The sequence below is a fragment of the Cricetulus griseus genome, chromosome 2 (genome assembly GCF_003668045.3).
Source record: "Cricetulus griseus strain 17A/GY chromosome 2, alternate assembly CriGri-PICRH-1.0, whole genome shotgun sequence".
NCBI lineage: Eukaryota > Metazoa > Chordata > Mammalia > Rodentia > Cricetidae > Cricetulus > Cricetulus griseus.
In genome coordinates, this window is record NC_048595.1 from 290,556,533 (window position 1) to 290,582,401 (window position 25,869).

Genomic DNA, 25,869 nt, shown 5'->3' on the forward strand with positions numbered 1-25,869 from the left:
TCTGAAATTTTCCCTCATTTTTAGGAAAAAGACTGTAGTTTTATAAACTATTAGTTGAAGTGAAATTAACAGATGTTTCAGTTATTCTCATTAAGTTTTACCCCTTTAAGGTTGAATTTGGTGAAGCTAGGCACAGTATGTGTATGCACATATGCACACACCTGCCCTGTGTGTGAGTGCATTTGTGCTGTGGCACAACTTTCAGGAACTGGTTCTTACATTCCACTCTAGATTCCAGAGACTACAGTCGGGTTACCAGGCTATCATGGCACACCTCTTTGACCTGGTGAAGCAGCTTTCCTAAACTTAGTATTCCCCCCCCCCTCTGTATGTGTGTGTGTGTGTGTATTCATGTGTGTGCATGTGTAGGTCAAAAGTCAACAAAGGGAGACCATGCTTCAGAAAGAAACTTTGATGCTTTTGAATATATACTTTGACCAACTCACTAGCCCATTCCTTTTCTCTGAGGGCCTTCCTCTGCTCCCCCACCCCACTATCTCTGTTTCTGTCACATAAAAAAAAACAAAAAAAAACCAAAACAAACAAACAAACAAAAAAAAAAAAAACAAAAAAACCTTAGAAGTGGAGAGAAAAGAAAATTATACAGGTAATACTAAATGGTTGATTTTTTTTTAGCAGAAAATAAATGGAAGAAAAAATAATTTCTAAAAGCTAGAAGGTTAAAAAAAAACTACCTGAATTATCTAATAAAAAATATCTCTTCTTAAATGAAAGTGAAACAAGATATGAGAGCTGATGGTCAGAATATTCATTGCACTAGGAAATGTGTATGTTTTCTTAGGCTAAAGAAAGATGATAGTAATTGAAGGAAATGGCTAATACCGGTACTAGTAAATACACTGATAAATAGGCCTCACCGGATACATTGTAATTTTTTTTATAAAAGATAATGGTTATTTAATACTGTAGATTTCTTAAATTATATGAAAATATATGGTCCTATGTGATTACAAAATTCGTACACATTATGTGAAATAGCTGATAAGCAAAATGTAAGTAGATCATATAAAATTAAAATTTTTATTATATCCTAAAGATTGTAACCTTCTCCATTCGTATAATTAGAAAGCTACCAAAGTTAATGTAAGTTTATGTAATGTAAATGTAATGTAAGTAAAATTCAGTTATAGAACCTACTCTAGCAGTGAGACTGAAGAGATGGTCCAGTGATTAAGAACACTTAGTGCTCTTGCAGAAGACAGGTTGAATTTCCAGCACCACGTGGTTGTTCACAACCACTTGTAACTATTTCTAGAGTATTCAATGTCTTTTCACCTCTGGTAGTTCCTGTACACACACTTCTGGTACACAGACATACAACCAGGCACACATAACATCCATTAAAAATACAATAAATGAATAAAAAATACTGATAGGTCTGATAGGTTAGGGTTACAGAAGAGCGTCTGGAAAGGAATCCTGAGAACAGTAGAATAGATAGACAGGGAGACTGTTAAGTGGAGCTGCTGCTTCAACCCTGCTAGAAGTTGCTTAAGTAACAGTGGAAAAAAAATGTACCTCTAAGCACATTGGTTTTTTTATAAAAGCATATCAAGAGGTTTACCACCCAGGAGAGGATGTTGAATAGAAAGATAGATATAGGGAGGTTGAAAGAGATACATGGAAACAGTATTTCTAGAAAATAGCAAGCAGTTTTGTCTCTATTGATATAAAATATAACAGTTTCAAGAGGAATTAAAGGGAATGTTGAAGGCTAATATATCAGGACAACTTAACAACCTAAACACAGAACTTTATACAGGAATCAAAAACAAAGGCAGAAACAGTAATTCACAATCAGTAGTAGTTTGGTTGCTTTGTTGTTGTTGTTGTTGTTGTTTTCCTTTTTGGGGGGGGGTTCGAGACAGGCTTTCTCTGTGGCTTTGGAAGCTGTCCTGGAACTAGCTCTTGTAGACCAGGCTGGTCTCGAACTCACAGAGATCCACCTGCCTCTGCATCCCGAGTGCTGTGATTAAATGCGTGTGCCACCACCACCCAGTCAAGTAGTTTTTAACATACCACTTTTTGTTTTGTTTTGTTTTAAGTCATTGGCCCAAGAGAAGGTGAACTTTATCCCCACTACCTTGGCCTTCTTGGCATTGATAAAATATTTTACCTAATTATTGGAAATTCACATTTTCTTGTAAGTGTACTAGAATGGAACCTAATCATGTGTTTTTGTTTTTGTTTTTATTTTTTTTATGTCATAACAGTCTGCTGTCTGGAGTGTTGATAATACAGGAACTTTGAGAATGATCATATTTCTCCCCAAGCTATCAAAGTTTCAATATGTATGGTTGTTAGTCACTGTGAAGTCTGTCTTTTATCTTACCTAAACTTAGAAGTTAGCTTGTTGCCACAGTTGAACATGTTTATAGAAGACCAGTGCTTCCTGATTAGAAGCCAGACTTTCTGATTGACAGCAAAAGCAGCTAGTCCCTGAGTCTCGTGTGGGATGCAGAGGGCTGTTACTTCTGCTTCTATCACATTTGTAGAGAGGAACATTGGCCAAGGGACCAGGACCTCTAAACAAGCAGCAGACAAGATGGTCCTACCCCCATGATCTTTCCAGCCTTCTCATAATATCATCTGTGACTAGAGACTGATTTGAAAAGATGTCTAAGCCTTACTCTCTGGGAGGCTTGGTGAGGATTTAAAGTATCATCACATCACCAATGGTTAAGCAAGAACACAAAATTCTACTGATGCCTCACGACATTCATAATAAGACATGTCAGGCTTCAAAAATGTTGCTATTTACTTAAGTGTGTTAGAATTTGTTCTTGAGATGATGAGTGGGTAAATGTGCTCGCAGTACAAATTTGACAACATGAAATCCACAATGAAAGGGAAGGTCTCTGACCTTCCCTTGCAGGATCTGGCAAACTCATCCCCCATATACATCATAGACACAATAAGTAATAAGTGAAATGCAATGAAAGAAATGTCTTAGAATGACTGAAATACTGAAAAATAAATAGAATCAAGTGTTGATACAGTGTAGATGTTAAAAACATTAGGAAAAAGTTCAGTGAAAGATTTTAGAGTTAGGAATTTGAAAAATGTACATGATGTTTTTGTTGGTAAAATACTGTTTTTTGTAATAATGCTTATGTTACAAATATAAGAAGAAGTTTTATTTTGATTTTAATAGAAATAATGAATTGGTAAGCTGGGCAATCAAAGAAAAAAATACAGGGTGTCTTGAGATTATTTCATCCTTATTCATAATTGTAGACCAGTGGGATTAAAGCAAGCTCTTTCAGTCTGATATATGTGAATATAAATGCTGTAGGAAGAAAGGAAGGCTAGATGGAGAAGAATGCCAGTGAGGAAACAGAAGTCTGACTGGTCAGTAAATGATGTTAGGATGGCTGGGTATATATGTATGTTTATTTTCCCTCTGGCATTTTAGACAATTGAAGATGAAAAGCAGAAAATCAATCAGTAAAGCTAAGCCTCAGCAGGGAGTATATTTGCTACATATATAACAAAGCATGTATTCAAAGTGTATAAGTAACAAATAAAAATGACTACAAGTGCAAAGTAAAACTGAGCAGAATGTGTGATTTCACTGCATAAGAAACCCAAATAAGGAAAGAGTGTGAGAAGATAGTCTGGGAGGATGTAACTATATATTTAATGAAAGTAATTCTCCATAGGCTGTCATTATCAGTCTATTCCATAGGTTTGGGGTAAGGAGAACTAGGAGTCCCCATGCCTTGGGGTCAGAGTGTCAATAAGCTAGAACTATGCTGGCAAACAGCTGGACCATTTCTGCTAATACTGCATTTGTGTTTTTCTGTGCAAACTATTTCATGTGTCATTTTCCTAAGAAACTTAGCAGAGCCTTGGGGCACATGCTGGTAATACAGCAGTAAATAGGCTGAGCAGGAAATACAGATTATGTCCAGCAATTAGTAGCTGATAAGAATATATAAATCTATTTAATTTTTTCCTAAGTCTGTTACCTCATTGTGATATATAATCTGATCATTAGTGAGGAGGTTATTTTTAGAGATAGGTAATATCCTGTCACCATGGAATTGTTGTAGCAAATTAAGTACAGCACATCCTTGAGTGTTAGGTTAAAGTTAGAAATACGTTATTAACACTTATTATTATTATTATTATTATTATTATTATTATTATTATTATTATTATTATTTGGAGCAGGTCTTTCGAGACAGGGTTTCTCTGTGGTTTTGGAGGCTGTCCTGGAACCAGTTCTTGTAGACCAGGCTTGTCTCAAACCCCGGCTATTAACACCTTATTATAGGTACTTTGTTAAGATTGTCTCTTAGATATCTGGGTAATTTGTAAGATCAATATTGCAGTTTGCAAGTCAGTGTGGAGACTTTTTAAAACAATAATACTTGTCTTTAAAACTCAGGCTAAATTACTTGTAACTAGTAAAATTATGTTTGATGCCTTCGTGACTTAGTCATGAAAACTTTTTAGTTTTTCTGTCTTAATTCTCTCATTGCTACTTAGTAAAGGTTAATATAGGAAAGTGGCTACTGCCTTTCATTTGTCTTTGTGCTTTTGAGAGGGAACAAATCATCCTACAGACCACTAAGCAGTAAACCTAAAAGGTAATACTGGCCTCTGGATTCAACCCAGCTAAGGTACCAACCACATCTTATGAAGCCAGGACACCATATAGCCTCCCTAACAGTAACTCCCTATGTTTTGGTTAATTTTGCTGTTGACTAAGAAATACAAATTTAGGTGGTATTGAATGACAAAAGCTATTTGTGGAAGATGAAGATCATTTGGAGTGCTGCATTCCAGTCTAACTCTTAGTTGTCTTGTTGTTGTTGTTGAACTCAAACTCATGTGTTAATATAGACTGCTTTTAATGTTTAGTGTGTGAGAGAGTAGTAATGTAGGTTTTGATCTGAGCAAAATTATGACTTCATGTGATTTATGTAATCTGGACATCTTGTCTCAAATGGAGTGGGGCTATACTTGACCAGGAAAATGATTAATAATAACAATTTGGTGGCTAACATTCAGTGACAAATAATATTATAATATAGAACATTTTCTAAAGTTCAATTTTGTACCAGTGAAAAGTCATGAATGTAGCATGATTTTTAGATGGCAAGTAATTTTGCATTTTAAAAAATGGTTACAAAATTTTAATATGTAACTGTAACTCATAAAGGAGGATTCATGAAACTTCTTACCTTATAAAATAGGGAGGGGTGAGATTGATGGCAGTGTTAACGTTTTTTGATGTGATTGTCTATACTCCTCCTTATGCTTTTGACACAGGCTTTTCCCACAGCATCATTAAAGAGTGTGTTTTTAAAATAACACCTTTGAATTTTTAAAAAATAAGCATCTGTCAGATTCTGTGTAGTGATGTTGCAGGAATACCCACAGGAAATGCAAACATAGTCAAAGAGAAAGGACAGCACGCCACTGTGCTCTGTTGCACTAAGTGTACCATGTTAGTACTCTGCTTTGCTGGTCAGATCACAGGAATTAAAGTCTTGGAGTTTTACAGTTTCTGTATAACAGATGTAGTAAATGAGAAATGCACAAAGGATCTTAAATTGTTTCAGTTTTCAAATTGTGTAAAAAGGTCTTATACTACGAAGTATGGGTGCTGTGGAATAATCCTTCTATATACTGTGAAAATCTGTTGCTCTCATTGTCAATAAAAAGCTGATTGGCTGATTGCTAGGCAGGATTTGGGGGGAAGAAAGGATGCTTTAAAGAAGGGCAGGTTCTGAGGAATTTAGAGCCAGATGCAGAAGCAGCAACATGGGAAGTTCATAGAGTAGGTAATGAACTATTAGGGGCAGTACATAGATTAATAGAAATGGGTTAAATTTAAGTTGTAAGAGCTGGCTGGAGAGAAGCCTAAGCTATCTGCCAAATATTTATAATTAACATTAAGTCTCTGTATGTTTATTTGGGAGCAGCTGCTGAGACACAGAGAAACTCTGCCTACATGTTGATATGTGAAATACTAGTGAAGATTTTTTAAATATTACAGAAAGAAAAGACTACTCATAACACAATAGCCATTTGAACTATGCAATATTATCTTTATCTCTGTACTTACCAGACATTATTTCTTTCAAATCATTGGGTAAGAAGTATAGAGGTGTGCCCCTCCTTGTGTCTGTGCCTTCTGCCTCCTGGCTGTGCAATAGAAACTCTACAGCGTTTCAAAACATGGTTGCTATAGATAATCTCTGTGGTCTTAGTTGGGAACCTAGCTATGGATTTTTAGGCAAACACAGATAACTTTTAAGATAATCTTCAACGTTAAAAATAATTTAAACTTACTGAGACTATTTAACCTTAGTCTGATACATTTTTTAAATTATTGATTCTAAAATTTGATACTAAGGCAACAAACCCCAATCAAGAAAAGAATTGTAGCATCCCAAATATTTCTGTGTATTCTATAGAGGGAAAGTGCCAGTGTTTAAAGTATGCTCAGTACCCCGGTTATCATAAAGTAGTAATATGTGATGAGTGTTTAACGCTGTACTAAGTACCATGGAATCAAAACAGTTATATAAACAATGCACCTGTTACCTTGCTCCCTAAGTTGGGTTATAATAACATAGCTCGAAAGAGTATGTTTAAGGCATACTCTTAGACTGGGTCAGTTTCTTGTAGTTCAGGGTGGTCTTTGAACTCACATAGGTCCATTTGTCTCTGTCTCCTGAGTGCTGGAATTAAAGGTGTATGCAACCACTGCCTGACCTCGAAGGCTAATGAGTGCCTTAGCTCTGCACTCTGATCTTCGGGCAAATTTTATTTGTTAGATAACAAACAAAATATCACTACCTTTTTCCTTTTTTTTTGTCTAAAATAAGATGTTACAACTAATATAAGAAAAACTATATATAACAATGATGTACAACATATACAGGCAATAAATAGATCAATTATGTCTAGTCCATTTGCATTTGACAAATTCAGAGAAAATACTCTGTTATTTATCCTATCTTGATGAATCCAAAAGGTTGTACCTAATTCACTTTCGATTCTAACTTGAGTTACTATCCAAAACTATCTTTTGATATCTTTCAACCTTGTACACTTTACACCTCTTTAATGATTTTCCTTTCTGCATCCAGTAAACAAGGAAAACTCTTAATTATTTAGCATTTAACTCCCTCAGAGCCCTTCAAAGGAAATAATATTAACTGAATAAGCAGGAAGTGCAAGCAACGGACTTCCAAAAAAATGTGTGAGAAATGACAAAAACAGCTGGCTGCCTAACCCTGAACCCTGAACCCTAACCCTAACCCTAACCCTACCCAAGGTTCCCCTGCAGCGTTGGGCATCCATCTTCAGCCTACAGGCCTAGAATATTTGAAAGACATTTCTGTGAAGCAGGATTTTTGAAAGACTGTCCTACCTTGTCTTGGCAAGGTTTGACATTCACACTCATTTGTGTCCTACTTGTCCAATTAGGACAGCATGCTGTCAACAATCGAGGCAAGAGCACTTTCCTGCCTGTGGTTTACTTTTGCCACAAGGAAAGTAAACTCCTTGTGGAGGGTTTGTTTTTTGTTTTTTGTTTTTTTTTTTTATGATGCTCATCATCATCTTCACAGTAGATTGGTGCTACAAAAAAAAAAAAGAAAAGAAAAAGAAAAAACTTATTAAACCATCTTAAATGCCATATTCTGTGTATCTCTGAAGTGTTTGAAGACAACTTATCTAAACTATATCTCTTTTGACCTTGAAAGCATAGCTAATATGACTACAAGTTTAATTTTAATAGCTGACTGATTACTAACCTGCATTTCTTAATTATCTTAAACAGTTGTTAATAATAACTTTCAAGAACTAGAAATTTGCATTACATTGTTGAATGAGCTGTATAGGTACAATACCTTGAACAAGATTAGAAACATGTACAGTATGTTTTAATAAAATTAATCTCAAATTTGTATACAGTATTCAAAAGTCCAATCCAGTGTAAAATATTGAAAACAAGTAGTTGCTTTTTAGAAATAGATTCAGTAATTCACCTTTTAATCTTAGCTATATCTTCTCTTTTTTCAGAGTAGATTCAATAATCTATCCTTTTATCCTACCTATCTTATCTGTATCCCCTTATATATGTAATTGGAAATTATTATGTCTGAGTTTGATATTTGACCTGATGATAAAACTTGTTAGAAACTGTTTCATTTAATACATTTTAAAAAATTATTTCCCAAGTTTAAGCCTCTGAGCTTTCACCCTAAGAGCACAGAAAGGGCAGATGTCTTACTCTGATTTTTTTGTTTGCAGATACAAACTTCAAGGAGTCTTAGCCAGTGTGGGTGGTCAGTTTGCTCTGATGCTTCATGTTATAGAATTCCTTTGTTGAAACAAGTTCTGTAATTAGAGCAGAGTTTTAAAGTATAAAAGGGGCAGACTCCATATCAAACTAATAAAAACAGTAGTAGTTTCTCAAATGTTTAGAACAGTTTTTTAAATTGTAGTTTTAGGTCCCTAGATGTTGAAGTTTCAAAAATAATAAATAAAATGTTTTTTTGTTTGTTTTTTTAAAGAAAGTTGTCCACAGACAGTGGTATTAATGCTACACTAAAAACAAAAACAAAAAACCAACATTAGGATTGAGAAGAGTTCTCTGTGTTTTTTAATGGCTGCATTTTCAGCCTTCTCTGAATGTTTGTATCATTGAAATTAATTTAAAGACTCAAGAAGCGTGCGTGTGTGCGTGCGTGCGTGTGTGTTTTCTGGCCTTCCATTAATGGTGTTCCATTAGGGCTATCTGTTTAGTTGTTGGACTCATATATAGGTAACATCATAAGCAGGGAACTAGCTGTGAGAATGTAGATTCCCAGGTGTGCCCTCTATTTGATCAGTAGCTTGTCATGAGTTGGGTAAGCTGTGGCTACCTCAGCCTCCTGATTGGTATGCTGCTAAGAGTTATAGTACTACATGTAGGGGAAGCTGTAGCCACGCCTACTTAGGGGCTGGCTACAGGTGTGCCTGACCATGCTTTCGAGGGCGTGGTCAGGGTGACGTAGAGTGAGACTTTGAGGGGACTGCGTTTCTCTTTCGGTTTCACTTTGGTACTTGCTGGACAGACTGCTCCCGCACCGACTGGCTAGGTTGCTCTGTAAGTAAGGCTTTTCCCTATTAAATACCCTTATATTTCTACCTGACTCCATGTTGGTAATTTCCCACTATAACTACACTGAAGTAATTTTAGTTTGGGGAGTACACAAGGTGATATGCTGTATCACAGACAGTAAATGTTAGGTAAAAATGTAGCTGCCATCATTATCATTGTCATTTCAGCTTTATCCGAAACTAAGAGGCTGAGTTACTTGAAATTTATTTCTAGCTGGGTGTGGTGGCGCACACCTTTAATTTCAGAACTCTGGAGGCAGAGAGAGAGGTGCATAGATCTAGTCTATACCCTGGTCTACAGAGCAAGTTCCAAGACAACCAGGGTTACACAGAGAAACCCTGTCTCAAAAAAAAAAAAAAAAGACAAAAAAAGCAAGCAAGAAAAATGTATTTCTGCATAATATGTGTAACAAAGAACATAAACATTGTAAAATATTTAGAAATTGTGTCTGTCTTTTTATTTATTTGAGAATAATGTAAGCTGGTTTTAATATGATACTGAATTCTGATGTTTCCTTTAATTTTCTAGTCATTTCTTTCTCCACTAAATGAAAACTTTGAACATATTTGTATATAATGGTAGTTGTAATGTGTTTGGTATCACTTTGTTATATTTAGAAATAATTTTTGTCTTGTGGTTTTGAAAAGACATTGCTAGCACACCTTCAATGAGATTTTGATTTTATAGTTTATGGTTGGAGTCCTATGTGATTCAGGCTGGTCTGAATCCTGTGACCCTCTACCTCAGCCTTCTGAGTGCTGGGGTTAGAAGCATTTACTTTCCACGTCTGGCTTGAACCATGATTTTTATCAACCTCAGCATCAGTGAAAGCTTTCATTCCTTGTGTTTTTTTTTTTTATTGTGGACAAAAGTTTTTATTTTGAAGTAAACGTTAAGGATAGGTGAGGCTTTTGTTCTTAACAACTTTTAAGCTGACAAGTTTATTAAGACACATTTGCTGAAGTATTTTACAACTCAGAAATTTATTCCTTCAGTAGAGTATAAGGGCAGATTATCTTGCAACCTTGTTCTGTGTTCCTACAAGGCAGATAGTATTTTTAAAAGTACTTTTGGCTTTTTTTATTTTCTGTGAATAAAGATTTCTATGGCAAGTTATTGTTTTATTTTTAGTTTTAGCTTTTCTGAAATGTTTTGAAATAATACTCTTTGCTTTTCCTTCCCTTAGTGTATGTATATATTACTAGAATGTGGCAGCTTTTAAAGTCTTTGTTGATTATCATTTGTTTTAATTGACTTTTTATTTCATAGTGCCCAATTTACAATCTTGAATGACTTTACCACCACTGTGTGTGTGCCTGTGCCTTAGTCTCTCTCTCTCTCTCTCTGCCTTACTCATTCATTCACTTATTATTTCATATTTTGCCTGCATGAGTCGCTATACACCATGTGTTCAAGGTCTACAGGGGTCAAAAAAGGGAGTCTGATGTCATGGGTCTGAAGTTGAGATAGTTGTGAGCTGCCATGTGGTTGGAATCAAACCAGGTTCTCTGGAAGAGCAGCTATTGTCCTTAACCACTGAACCATCTCTTCAGTACCTATTTATTTTTTGAAATAGGTCTCTCACTGAACCTTGAGTCCATTGTTTGAGATAGATTGCTTGGCCAGTAAGCCCTCTATACCTCCCAGTTTCTTAATTCATTGACTCTTCACCCTCACAGATCTCCATTGTGTATTGTAGGTAAAAAGGAATAGTCCATGCCTTCATTTATTAAATATTGACAAGTAACCGAATTCTTAAAATCAGTCTCTGTTTCTCTCTCTCTCTCTTGTTTTTATTTTTATTTATTTACTTATTTTTTTTGAGAAAGGGTTTCTCTGTGTTGTTTTGGAGCCTATCCTGGAACTCACTCTAGACTAGGCTGGCCTTGAACTCAGAGAGATCAGCCTACCTTTGTCTCCTGAGTGCTGGAATCAAAGGCATGTGTCACCAATGCCAGGCATTTTTTTAATCTCTTAAACTGAAGGAAAAAAAAAGACGAAGAAATTTTTTTTTTTTTTTTTTTTTTTTTTTTTTTTTTTTCGGGACAGGGTTTCTCTGTGTAGCCCTAGCTGCTCCTGGAACTAGCTCTTGTAGATCAGTCTGGCCTCGAACTCAGAGATACACCTGCCTCCGCCTTCCCAGTGCTGGGATTAAAGGTGTGCACCATCACCACCACCCCCCCAGCTTTTAAACTGAAAATATTTTAAGTAGGTACATTAATATTTATTAATTGCATGTTATTGTTTTCTTGGGTGCTCTTTAGCTTCTCTGATGATACACTGCCACCATTTCATTCCACGTTGTTTTCATGGAACTGCTTTTTAATATAATAACTGCCAAAACCCTAGCTCTGCCAACATGTATTACAGGGAAAGTGATGTTATCTAATACTGACGTAGACTCTGGGCTTCTCATTTGCATAATGTTTGGTTATTGCTATTTTTTCTTGAGATCCATTTAGCCTTGGCTGTTTTCCTACCAAAGTTACTGACTTTATGATAAAAACAGAGTCCTGTACTTGGTAGATCTTATTTCTGTCTTCATTGTTTGTCCTCAGTAATGTGAAAAGTAATAGGAAACACTGTTTTATCATACCAGTTTACTTCCTTCGTCTGTAATTGACACAGTTACAGACTAATGGCCCTTACAAGAAAGGTTTGACAATGGGTATTTTTATTGTTTACCTCTGATAATTTGCTTTAAGTTTGAGTACCAGTCATATTTACACTCACTTTCTTGAATTATATTTCAAGCTTAAGACTTTGTATATCAATAGGTTGTCTAAGTGTGTTATGTGGCTGTCTGCCCCTATCTTACAAGTAATTTGAGAAGGCTTTCAGGATCTATGTACACTCCTTACTAGGTAATCACAAATTATCTAGAGGTGAGACATAGATAATTATCTATGAAACATGTATTTAGGACTTGAAACAATGCAAGAGTAGACTTTATACTTCATTTTTATTTTATTATTTGAAATTTTGTGTATGTATTCAATAAAATATCAAACCTAACCTCCTCCAGTTCCCCCAAGATACTCATACACACGTTGATTTCTAGACTTCATGTCCATCTTTTTTATTTTTACTCCTTAAAGCCCACGAAATTCATGTAGTGCTACCTTATATGTGCATGCCATCCACTAAGCATGGGCAGCATGAATGACCACTTGCCCAAAGAAGAATGCTGCTCCCTTTTGAGCAGATCACAACTGTATAGTTCATTTTTAAAGGTAAAGGTCAGTGGAAAAACAGTTAAAATAATTACTACATGAAATACGCAGAACAAACAGTACTTCTTTTACATGATGAGGCCTATTTTGAAAATAATTTTTGTAGTATTGACTATAACCAGTATTATTTGAAGTTGTAGTAATGAATGGAAGCATCACTAAATTGAAGAATGAGTTTGATTCATCACTGGCAGCTTGTTTTACTGTGATAGTGATAAGTAATTTGTTTAACATTGATGACTTTTGTTTCTTACAAGTAGAGAAGCGATGTGCTTCTCTTAGTTACTTATTGTAGTTTAAAAATGACACATGTTTGTGTGGTTGTCTTGGTCACTTATGGCCTCAGCTGGACACTTAGTAGTTGGAACATGGATATTTATTGAGTTCTCATTTGACTGACTAGTCCCATTGCCAGGCTTTGTTTTGGTTTTGGAAAATAATTGAAAAACTTTGTAATATCATTGTAGTAGAATAATATAAGCATGGCTATAAGCAACTGGCAGCAGATTCATGTTGCAGAATATATGTTCTGTCTTTGAAAAGTGTTAATTACATTGTGCTTTGTACAATTTTTTTAGGAGGAGCAAAACAGAGGCAAGCCCAATTGGGAGCATCTAAATGAAGATTTACATGTACTAATCACTGTGGAAGATGCTCAGAACAGAGCAGAAATCAAGCTGAAGAGAGCAGTTGAAGAAGTGAAGAAGTTACTGGTACCTGCAGTAAGTAATTTTCATCATTTGAATTTTTTAATATTTCTTTTTTCAGATTGATTTGAAACTGTTGGGCTAATAAAGAATGGGTTGTTGTGTGTTAGTGATTTTATTTAGCCACAAAATATGAAAATAACATATGGCTCATTAAATATATGGTATAAAAGACAGGACTGCTCAAATTCTTAAGCAGGAATCCGTGCTTATTTTTGTGAAGGCAGTGTGATAAGAGAAGCAAACCTAATTAACCTCCTTCTTAAAAGCCACAGACTTAAATTGTTCCATTTCGGGGGAAAAATGTAGATTCAGCAATTAGTAGGGTGCTAGAAGTTTTTTTGTTTTTCATATTTTGCTTGTTTGTAGGTTGTTTTTTTTTTTTTTTCCTTTTCTTTTCTTTGAAAAGTTGAGTAAGCAGGACATGTTGGCACAGGCTTAGAATCCCAACACTCAAGAGGCAGAAGAGGCAGGTAGATCTCTTGAGTTTGAGACCAGCCTAGTTTATAATAGTGAGCTCCAAGATAGTCAAGCCTATGTAGAGAGACCCTATTCTCACCACCACCACCCCCCAAATAAGGCAAAAAATTAAGTAATAGTAAGTTAGAGGCTGTGAAACTATTATTGTATTGGAAAGTAGACTTTGTGGCAGCTCATTATTTGAATCACCTATATGCTAGGTTCTCTTTGGCTTATTACTTTTTTCCCCTGTAGAAAAGTTAATGTTGCATAGTAAAACTTTGTTAAAGCATTGTAAATACTGGGTTTCACTGATTTTTGTAGGCACCATTCCAAATGTTTTTTACACTTTACTCATCCAAGCTAACAAACATACTTGGGAATCTTTCAATAAGACAGTAAAAATAAATTTGAGACTGGTATCTCATGAGAAATTGCCCAGTTCTCTTTGTTCTTGTGTCACCCCTTCCATTCTTTTCTGACCATTTTCTTCCCTCAGATCTTCACTCCTTTATATTGCTACATATGGTTTCTTTTTAACGGGAAATGAGAAGGAAATGATTTTAAGTGGTTCTCTCCCACCACTGTAGAACCATGGAGTCAAACTCAAGTAAGGCTCACTGGCCAACAAGCAATTGTACACATGACAACCCCCCAGCCCCCACCCCTGCCACCTCCTTGTTTCTCTGTGTGACAGCCCGGGCTGTTTTGGAACTCACTTTGTAGACCACGCTATTGTATTTACAGCGCTTACTTCATTAAGCTGTCTCTCTCATATTAATAAAGTGGAACTATTCAATTGGCTGCTCTTAAAGAAGCTAGGAAAATTGAAGCTGTGTTGTCAATGGAGCCATTTTGTTGCTTGCATAAGAGTTTGAGATTTGTTAATTTTTTTTATATCCCAGTAATCTGTTCTTTAGTGTCCTGACAGTCTACTTTTTTATTCCTTGCAAGGCAAGTATTTCATATGAATTGTGTTGATAGATATATAAGGAACATGGACAGGCAGATTGTTTGCAAATGCAGGTCTTTGTATACTGTTAAATTATGTCTTCTTCCATTTCCTTAGTAATTGTATGGTCTTGAAAAGCAGTGAAAGAGAACTTTTTGTGAACATTCTGTTACTAGTTTCATAAACAGAAAAAATACTGGGATGCTATGTATTCAACAATCCAGAGCTACCATTATCCTGAACGTGTGTGTTTATTAATGCAGCAAAAAGAAAATTGTATAGTAGTTTACATTTTGGTTTACCCATTAGATTTTTCTAGCCATTCTTTTCTGTAATTTACTTTTATACTAAAAGATACTATCTTGAAAAAGACCATTGGTTTAGAAGGTTATTAGTGATTTTGGAAAGTTTTGTTCTCTGTGTTTCTTTACTTTAGGGTAACAACAACAAAACTCGAGTGTTAAGACCTTGGAGCAACAAACCTTTCAATTGTAGAATTGGGCTGGGCAGTGGTAGTGCAGTCCTTTAATTCCCAAGGGAGGCAGAGGCATGAGTTCGAGGCCATGCTGGTCTACAAAGCAAGTTCCAGGATAGCCAGAGCTATACAGAGAAACCCTGTCTTGAAAAACCAAAAGAATGAAAAAATCATTTGTATAATTGTTTGTTGGTCAGTTAGGATTACTTGAGTTTGACCCTCAGGTTCTGCAGTGGTGGGAGAGAACCAGTTTCTGAAAGTTATCCTCTAACTTTAACATGAGAGCTGTTGTTAATGTGTGCCCACACTCTCATTCTCCATACAAATACTAGGGTATAAAAATTGTTTGTGTCTAGAATGTGAAAAGGTGGTAGCAAATAAATGAATGAAACTTTTAAGAAAATGTGTATTATGTATTTTATGGGAAAATAGCCAGTTTTGGTAACTCTCCTAGTAAAGGCTTTTAGTATTGTTGCTGTTATTGTTAAATAGGTAACTGATTTTAAATTGTGCTATTTGGTATAGACTATAAGATAAAAACACATACTTTTGTTTTTGTTTTGTTGTTGTTTTTGTTTTGTTTTTTTCTGGAGAGATGACTCAGCTGTTAAAGTCTAGGCTCACAACCAAAAATTAAAATATATATATATATATACTTTTAAATCATGGGTTGTATGCATTGATTTAACACTGCATAATAATTTCATTTTACGGCATGTTTCTACTTAAATTGTATTAAATAATCTATTTTAATTAAAATTTAATTTTTATGTGTATTTTTGATGCCTATATCAAGATAATCAGACTTTTAACAAAAGCAAATTAACTATTTGAAACTTTTTCTGTAATTGGTCTGTTCTTTGATACTAACTTTGTGTAAACTTAGTCAAGAGAAAAATGGTGTTCAAACTGGCCTTTTATGCATAGAGATAGTTAAACTAGCATAAAATAAAATGAGTCATCCATTTGTATTTTTTTAAAGAAAAGTCATCACACAAAACAGTTAATGTGTGATTGCTATGTCATTAAACACCTCATGTATTTTGCTGACTGTCATCTACTAAGAGTGTCATGCCACTCATGAGACAGGGTCTTTATACTAGCTCTGGGTATCTCCAACATGGAGGTGCCTAGTCATTGTAGTAACCCAACTTCATTTCTAATCAGATGCTTTTCACATCCTGGAAGGGAAAAAACAGTGGGAGAAAAGGGGCTTGTTCTCAGTATCTACTAGTCATTCTTTAGGTTTTTTGAGACAGCGTCTCCTGTAGTTCAGCTTATGGATGAACTCATATTCCTCTACCCCCATCTCCCAGCTGCTAGGATTACTTGTGCCAATATGCCCTTCTCATTTCTTTGATTTTTCAGTCAATTCTGCTGCTTATTAAAAATATTATTGGTAATAATTTGATCTTCTTCCAGTCAGCAAATAGGAAACTTTTACATCATAACACCTGAGTTCCTATAGTTTATCTTCTGATCTATTGACTACTATTTCTGCTTGAAAAAAAATCACCTAACAATTGAATATGTTCTTTATTATTAATTATAATCATATATTTGTAATATTAAATGAGGGCTTTTGTGTTGAAAATAGGTTTTTCATAAAATATATTCTGATGTAGTTTCCCCTTCAACTCCTCTCAGATCCTCCCAGCTTCCCTACTCACTTAAATTTATATCCTTTCTTTCTTTCTCTCACTAGAAGACAAGCAGGCATCTTTTAAAAATGAGATAAAAACAAACCAGAATAGGGCAAAACAAACAAACAAACAAACAAACAAACAAAAAAAGCCAGTGGAAAAGCACATGAAACACATACAGGCACAGAGACACACACACATTAGCAATGCAGAAATCCGAGAAAAAAACACAAAATCAGAAATCATAATATATAAACAAAAGATCCATAAAGTAAAAAATGCCCAAACACAATCTTTTATGAGGAAAAGACGGAGGGGAGGTGGGTACTCAAGAAATATCATTAGGTTTATTTTGTGTTGCCCATTTGCTGCTGGGCATGCAGCCTGCCTTTAATGTGGGTTTTGTATACCTTGTGAGTTCCTTTGTAAGTGATTATCATTTGGAGATAGCTTCTGAGTTGGGGACGGGGTAGGGGGGGTGGGGGGGTTGTGTCTACTCTCTCAGCACTGGCTTAGACATATACAGCTGTATCTAGAAGATCTTGTTTCCTTGATGTTTTGCATTTCATTCTGTGTTAGAATACTTCCAGCCACTTTTATTACAGAGTTCCCTGAACCTAATAGGGAGGGATTTGATGGAGACATCTCATTTAGGACTGAGTATCCCAAAGGCTCTCAATCTGCAGTTGTCCAGTGTCTCTACATTTGTTCCCTTCTACTGCAGGAGGGAGCTTTTCTGATACTGACTGAGCAAGACATTGATTTAGATGTGTACCCGAATATGATTAGGAGTAATTTTATTGTTGCTTTCTTTTAGCAGAACAGTAGTGTTTGGATTTACCCTAGGTCCATGATCAATGTAGTCTCAGGTTCTTGGCCATCTGAGGAGTGCTGGACATGGGTTCCATCTCATGGAGTGGGACTTAATTTCAATCAGATAGTGTTTGGTTACTTCCAAAACCTTTGTGCCACTATTGCACCATTGTATCTTGTACATCAAATGGTATGTGATTGGGTTGGTGTTTACGTTTCTCCCTTGGTAAGAGCAGTGTCTTTTCATGAACACTAGCCAGTAGGGGTGAAGTTTCTAGGTAAGCACCAGCTTAACTTCTTCACGTTGAATGAGTTATATTAGAATGGTAAGGAATGGGACCTTTGTGAAGAGCAAACAGTAAACAGCCTTGGCAATACCCTGGTTGTTTGGAGTTTGGCCAAGAACTCAATTAGATGTAGTTCGTGTTTCATTTGATGTCCAGTTGTGGCTTTCTCTCCCCCATTATTTGGTGATTCCATTTAGATTTCTTCCATATATGTATATATTTTATGAAGTGTCTACTGTGGTTGGTTTCCATACAGCTCCTCAAATGACACTTAGTTTTAGCTCCCTATCCCCATATTTCCTGCCTTATCCCCCTTTATATCACTTCAAATATTTTTCAGTCTTCTAGCTATTTAGAAACACTCATTGTTATGGACTGTTGTTACTCTGCTGTGTTATAAAATGTAGTTTATTGCTCTTAATCTAACAGTAATTGTGTACCTCTTAAATAATCTCCCCCGCCCCCTTACTCTTCTGTCTTTGTATTCACTATCCCACTCTGGATCTGAGAGACTAAATGTTTATATGAGATATAGCTAATGCAGCTTTTTTTATGTTAACTACATTTGTTGAAAACAAAATTTAGAAATTTAGTTAAAATTAGCCAAATGACTTCTACCCACACTTGAATACTGATGTTAATATTGCCTGTTTATTTTCTAAGTGCATATTTTAAAAGCCAGAATAGTCATTCTAGTATACCACTAACAGTTCTCTATGTCATTAGTCATTAATAGTGTTATTCATGGTTTCTCCTAATGACATGCTTTAAATTCCATCATATGTATGGCTATGCTATCAATCATTCTTTATTAAGCATTTAAACTTTTTTTCTGCATTTCTTATTAGCAGTATTGCAGCTAATATTTTTGTAAGGAAATATTAGGCTACCTGTCTGAATATTTTCAAATGTTTCCAGAAATAAAATTACCATGATTAAATGTGTGCATTTTTATGCATAGATTTATAACATCACTACATTGAGTATTCACTTTGCTTACTTTTGTGTATCTTTGTACATTATAGCTTGATAATCTCATTTGACAAACTTTGATCTGAGGAGCTGAGAATGTGGCCTAATGCTTGCCAACTGTGTGTGCGGAACCCTGAATTCCATCCCCCTTAGAAATAAACAGACAGGAAGGAGTGTTACCATTGATTGAGACATTTCATAATTGAAAGTTTCAGATGTTCTCATCTGAATAGCTCATGATAATGTGGTCTCTTCAATATCTTTTATATACTTTTTCTTGTTAACTATTTGAGTATCAGACTTCTTAATAGACTGTATATGTTCTTTTTAGCAAAGGCATCTTTGTGTGCTAATATGTTTTGAGTTTATGATTGCATGTTTGATTTTTATAATTTTAATCAAATTGGCATTTTAAAGTTTCAGGTGATTTCACTGGTTTATTTTATTATGATTTTTCCCATTATTGAGAAGCAAAAGAGGAAGAGACTAGGTCTTGGGTCCTGCTATTACCTGCTAAAAACTTTCAAGTAGGCCTCACCTCTTCAAGGTTACCCCACCTTGCAATAATGCCATATTTATACTTTTGAGACCCACATTGTGGAAGTCAGTAGTCTTACTTTATTTCTACTTGATTAATATTAAGACAGCTGGATTTTCATGAAGTCAAGTGATTTCAGTTGTTTGAGAGTCAACTTCTGAATTTGAAATCCCACTTTTGTGGCTCTTTCCTGTCTTGTTTCTTCACTGATAGAACACTAATCACCCCCCACCTTCACACACACATGAATGAGCTGGCACATGGAGAATTTGGAGACTACTATCTAGCATATCTTGCTCTATAAGTGTGTGCTGTGTCTTTTTGACATTGGCTGTTATTCCCTGCATGTTCTTAGTGTATGTACCTTCTTTCACAGTTCCCTTGACCTACTTCCAACTGCAGTTGTCTTAGAACCCCATAATTAGCTCATCTCAAGTATCCACTTCTAGTCTTGAGGCCCCTCATCTTTGTGTACATTGCACTCGCTTGCTTGCATATATGTGTAAGGTACCTTTTAGTGTTTTGTTCATTTGCTTGCTTGGTTTTTCTGCTGAGGAAAGAGCACAGAATTCCATAGTGCACTTCAGTTATTCCTAAAGTGCACCCTCATTGCACAGCATACCCACAGAATGAGTCACTTGCTTATTTAGATTTCTCGGATTTTCAGTCCTTTGACCTCTGAGCATTTTATGCAACACAGTTTACTGATGCTTACGGTAGGCTAGATAAAGTATCAGCCATGTTGTATTGTAATAAAGTGATGCACAAGAAACCAAGGCAAGATAAAAGGGATAGAGAACCATGGATTAGGGAAACTCTTTTATTTAGTGACCACAAAATGCCTCTTGAAAAGATAACATTTGAGAAATACCTAATTGAAATGTGTGATCAAACATTTGCATGTCTTAGGAGTTTTCTCAGTTACAGAGAACAGAAGCTGCAGTGGTCCTGTGACGTGTTTGCAAAATAACATGGTGCCGTGTTTGCAAAATAACATGGTGCCAAGCAGAGTTGGGTGAGCAAACTGGAGAGATGTGGGAGGTAATTGAGAAAGTAGGTTAGGGCAGATTGTCTTTATTCTGGGGTAGGTTGTTGGAAGGAATTGAGGGCAGGAATGGCATAATTTGATGCCAGTTCAAAGGAGTCTCCTGGCTGTTAGGCTTGTAGACCTTGAGGGCACTGGTAAAAGCTCGGTTGCCAGTTAGAAAGCATTCAAGTTCAAGTCCTTATTCAGAGTTGTTCATAGCTAGAGTCACAAAAGTTGTTTGGTCAGAGGTGATGGAGGTATTTGATAGGATTATTTTGAAGGTGAAGTTGACTGGAATTTTAATTAGGCTTTCATGTGGTATGCTAATATGTGACTTAAGCAACTTAAGACAGTTGATGCTGTCCTTTATTTATACTATTAAAAGAGTAAATTTGAAAGAGAAAACAAGTAAAACCATCAACAAGATGTTGAGGTGCACGTGGCTAATACCAAATGGGAATTGGATCAAAGGACTGCAGATGAATAGCATCATATAATTAGGCATAAGCTGTCTATGTACAGGGAAAGACCACATCCTGAACTTGGTTGTCTTTACCATCTAGCAGTTAAGAAGAAATTGATTCCTGGGATAGAGTACAAGTGGGAGTAGTAAATCTTGGGAGTAGAACCAGCTAGAATCATTTCTGAGAAATGCAGTGCTTTATTCCACACAATTGTTCATTCATAAAAATCTAATTGGTTGACTGATGGATTTAGCCAGGCATTGCCTTATTTATTTTTTAATAATTCAATGGAGGAGAATTAAAAGCTTGATTTTCCTAGACTCAGGAAGGAATAGAATATTTAATTTGTGTATATACAAACATAAATTTGTTGAAGAATTACTAGGTCAAAGGATACTTTTACATTGAAAAGCACAGTTTATAGTGTAATACTTAACTGATATTAAAATGCTCCTAAGTTACCTTCTAGGAAATTTGTACTAGTTTGCAGTCATGGCAGTATTATATGAAAATGCCTGTTTGACAATCTCAAACTTGGGTATTATGCTAGGTTTTAACTCCACTGCCAACTTCTGTAGAAAAATATGTGTAATTTTACTTTGTTTTGTTTTTTAGCCCTGCTTGGTCTGGAGCTTGCACTCTCAAGTGCTGGGAATTCTAGGCTAATGCAACAACCTTTACTTACTTAATCATTTATTTATCTAGTTAGTTATTATTTATTTTTATCTTTTGAAGTGATACATACACTACTCTTGGTGTGTTATTTTGCTTATGATATCATTTAAAGATTAAATTCACAGCTAAAGCACAAATTGTCTTGTTTCTGTTTTGAACTTTGATGCTCAGTCTTTTCTAGAAAGATAAAAGGGCAACTGTGCCCTTTTTTGTGGAGAGCTAAGTCCAGAGTGTGTGGGATGAGGTGTCAAGCATTGTCAACATTGCTTGATCTGAGCTTTATAATTAAGTGAAATTACATATTGTGTTTGGGTTTTTATATCTGCTCGCTTTTAAGACTCTAACCTATTTAATTTTGAAATTTTAAGTGTAACATTTACTAAGTCAGTTTAGATGCCTTCAGTTCAATTTTTTAAATTAAAAAATTGTGCGTGCATGTAGGTCAAGTGCTCATCTATTTGAATGGGGACTCGGGTAATGGAGGTCAGGTGTTGGTTTCCACCTTTTTATTTTAACCTTGTTTGAGATAGGGTCTGTTGTTTCTGCTGAGTCTTCTAGGCTTCCTGAAGTGAGTGTGAGTTTGAGGATTCTTTTGTCTCTGCCTCTGCCATAGGAGCACCAGGAATAGAGGCATACACTATTGTACTCAGTCTTATGTGGATTTTGGGGTTAGAAACTTCTTGGGTCCTCACGCTTGCTCAGCAAATACTTTACTACCTTCTGAAGCAATATCCAAAACCCACAGGATTTGGGTTTCTGTTGTTTTTCGGTTTAAACTTCTACTTTTTTTTTCTGTTTTGTGACTGAGTTTTACTATGTAGCTCTGGCTGGTTTGGAATGTGCTGTCAAGACCAAGCTGTCCCCAGAGGCTCAGAGATCCCTTTGCCTCTACCTCCAGAGTGCTTGGATTGAAGGTGTATACCAACATGATAGGCTTCAATGTGGGTTGTAAAACAACCTTATGAAGTAGATTTTACCTTTTCCCAATTAGCATACAACGAACAATATACTAATTTTCCCACCAAAAATAATATTCAAATCTAACTGTGTAACTAATAAAGGTTATAATATAATAATAGTCACACAATTTTCCTTAGAATTAAATATTTAGAAGACTTGTTTTCCAGAGAAATAATGTTTTTATTTCAGGTGTTCCTTTTGATAATCACTTTATTTTAATCCTTTTGTTTTTTATTTTACTAATAGACCACGCAGTAAGTAGGAATGAGTAGATTTTTTCATTATATATATTATTTTTATCATACAAGCCCATTCTCATTGTCTTCAAGTATCTACTACAAATACACTCATGCTTAGGGACCCTCAACAGAAACTGTTGGTAAGTTTGCCTGCCTCCTTTCTTTGGGGCTTGGGCATGCAAGAGCTCTCCCAGACTGAGCTTGGGATCCTCCTGCTCGGTGCACCTGAAACCATCATGCTAGGCTTCCAGAAGATTTCTGTAGTGCTTCTATTCATTCTGATTGAAACAGTATCCTCAATTCTCATTTTTACTCCTTTCATGTCATTCTCCAAAGTAAATTAGTAAAGATGATATATTTTTAAACTGTACATCAAAGACTGTCATTTACTCTTGCCATTTTACTCAAGTAAAACTTAAACTGTTCCAAGTGTACAGTTCCTCTGAAAGTGGAAGAAGTAGTGAGTTGTTTGATTTTAAAGTCTTTGCTATGTGTAGTACAGGAAGAGTCTCTTGATGTTTAAAGAAATAGTATTAGGATTTGGGGTAGGTTTATAAACTTCCCTAATTTATCTTGTAAATGGGAGGAGGATTTTTGCCTTCTCAAAGCCTAGCCTTGTAAGGATAGTCAGGTAAGGCACTCAGTTACTGAGTTATCCTCATAACTCTTGAGAACTAGTTTCAAGGAATGCACTAGAATGTCATAAAAGATTTTACTGTATGAAGAAGCCTTAAATAGAGTTTATATAGAAAAAGACAATGCCTTGTGCTAAAGTTCAGTACAGTGATAGCCTTATTTTAAGTGTGTTATATAAGAACATTAGTGTCATTTGGAATTATTAGCATTTGTGGTGTCTGGATTTTGTAACTTTTTTTTTTACACAAGTTAATTGAACAAACTGGTTTTGTTGAGTTTGTTTTTTTTTTAATGGAACTTTAAAAATAGTTATGATAACTTTTGCAAAATGTTGAAGGGCCAGTATTTTGTATTTCCCGGGTTGTAGGCTCTGGACAAAATGAAAACTTAGATTTTGATTTTCTACAAATTGTTTTTTATTTGTAACTGCATTGCAAAAATTTCATGGAGTCCTTGTAAATTATTCAGTAATTACAAATGGTTTTTAAATAAATTACTGATATATAATTATATATGTATATATACACATGTATGCCTGTAAACTTTGAATAGAGAAGACTTTTAAACATCAAAGTTGAACTATATTCTTAAAACTAGAAAACTTGATTGGGTTAGTGGTGTCACACCCCTTTAATCCCAGCACTCAGGAGGCAGAGGCAGGTGGATCTCTGTGAGTTGGAGACCAGCCTGGTCTACAAGAGCTAGTTCCAGGACAATCTCCAAAGTCACAGAGAAACCCTGCCTCAAAAAACAAACAAACAAACAAACAAAAAAACAACAACTAGAAAACTTGACCCTCTTTAAAAATAAATAGGTATGTTATCAAATTTATTTTGGTCAAACATTTAAAATATTAGAATAGCACTCATCTGTTGACAGTCTAACTGCAGAGCTCTGTGTTTCACTGTCATGTGGGATCTTTCAATTTATTTTGCATATTTAGTCTTAGAAACGTTACATATTAATTGGCTTATCTTGTCATCTGAGAAGAGGGAATCTCAATTGAAGAATCATCTCCATCAGATTAACATGTGGGCAGGTCTTGGGGAGGTATTAATAGTAATTGTTATTGGCAAGTGTGTACCTGAGAGAGCCAGTAAGCAGCATTCTTCCATGATCTCTGTCTCATTTCCTGCCTTGGCTTCCCCTGGTGATGGACCATGGCCTGTGAACCAACTTAATTCTTTCCTCCTCCAGTTTGTTTTGGTCAGTGTTTTATCACAATGACAGAAACCAAATTAGGATATCTTCCAATTCTGTGTCAAGTATAATTGATTACTACTAAAACAGGTGGTATGTGTCTTTATTTAAGTCAACCCCGTTCCTTGTATTTTCCTGAGTTTCTCAAAGTTTTTATAGTTTAGGTTGAGTCATGTCAAACAAGTACCTTTTTCTGTTTATGATAAGCCTTTTTGGTACCCAGAATTTCTCTTTAATGGTCAGTTTTTATCATGAACATATTCATTTATAATTCCTCTTTATCTTTGTAAATATGTAGAATCTGTAGTAATGCTCTATTTCATCATGTCATAATTTGTGATTTTATTTTATGTTTTGATCAAATTCATTAATCTTCTAAATTCCAAGTTTTGTTTTGTTTTGTTTTGTTCCCCCCTGGTTTTTCAAGACAGGGTTTCCCTGTATAGCTTTTTGAGCGTCTGGTCTCGAACTCACAGCGATCTGCCTGCCTATGCCTCCCAAGTGTTGGGATTCAAGGCATGCGCCACCACCACCCGGCAAGACCTTTCATTTATGGATATAAATTTTAGTTGTATCCCATGAGTATGGTTGTGCTATGTATATTATTATTATTCAGTTCAAAGTATTTTCTAATTTCTTTTGTACTTTTTAGAACTTTGTTTCTCATTGCTCGTTTTTAATTGGTCTTATTCTTGTTGAGTATATTCTGTGTGATTTTGTCTTTTTAAATCTGATTATAACATTTTTCTTTTATTTACCTATTTAATTTGTTCAATGAATCTGGGACTTGGAATCCATGCCTTACACACAGGTTAGTCAGGGACTTTCCCACTGAACTGAATTCCTAGCCCTGGATAGATATATATAACTTTTTTATAATCTAGTAATATGGTCTGTTTTGGTGTATATCTCATATTTATTTAAACATACTTGCATATGAATGTATATTCTGCAGTAGTTGGGTCTGTGGTTTATAAATCTCATTTAGATGAAAGTGGTTTCTAATGTTTCAGTCTTTTCATTCATTGTAAAGATTTTCTCCTGTGTCACTGCAAGAGCAGATGAACTCAGCATACATGCCCCTGTCTCTTAACTCTCAAAGCCTATATGAACAGGGTTTGGTGTTTTGTTGTTTTGTTTGCATGGTAGCAGCTTTCCTCCTGTTGTAGTCTTGACCTTTATGGCCTCCTACCAGCATCAGTTTCCTACAGACAGTACTTCAAGCAGTGTGACTTACATGCCTTACAAACCTTTGGGGGTCATTGTGAAAGTAATTATTTTAGCTGTGGCCCTCTTGACTCCTCCTGTTTTTATGTATTAAAGGATTGGTTAGTTCGGCTGCAGCATCAGTGAAGCCAGTTGTAGATTCAGTTCCTGATCATGGGAAGCACGGTAAATCAGATGAAGTCATTCTCTTCCTGATCCACAAACTGTGAAA

General features: G+C 35.5%; 1 protein-coding gene across 4 annotated transcripts in view; it reads left to right on the forward strand.

Moving 5' to 3' along the window:
* The window catches only part of Qki (QKI, KH domain containing RNA binding), a 115,231-nt gene that overhangs the window by 65,839 nt on the left and 23,523 nt on the right, over positions 1-25,869 (forward strand). For all 4 annotated transcript variants that reach the window (XR_003482378.2, XM_027401107.2, XM_027401111.2 and 1 more), the window contains exon 4: positions 12,963-13,106. Coding sequence is in view for 3 of the 4 variants with exons in the window: in XM_027401107.2 (XP_027256908.1) it covers positions 12,963-13,106 (144 nt within the window). In the remaining variant the exon portion in view is untranslated. The remainder of the gene's footprint in view (positions 1-12,962; positions 13,107-25,869) is intronic.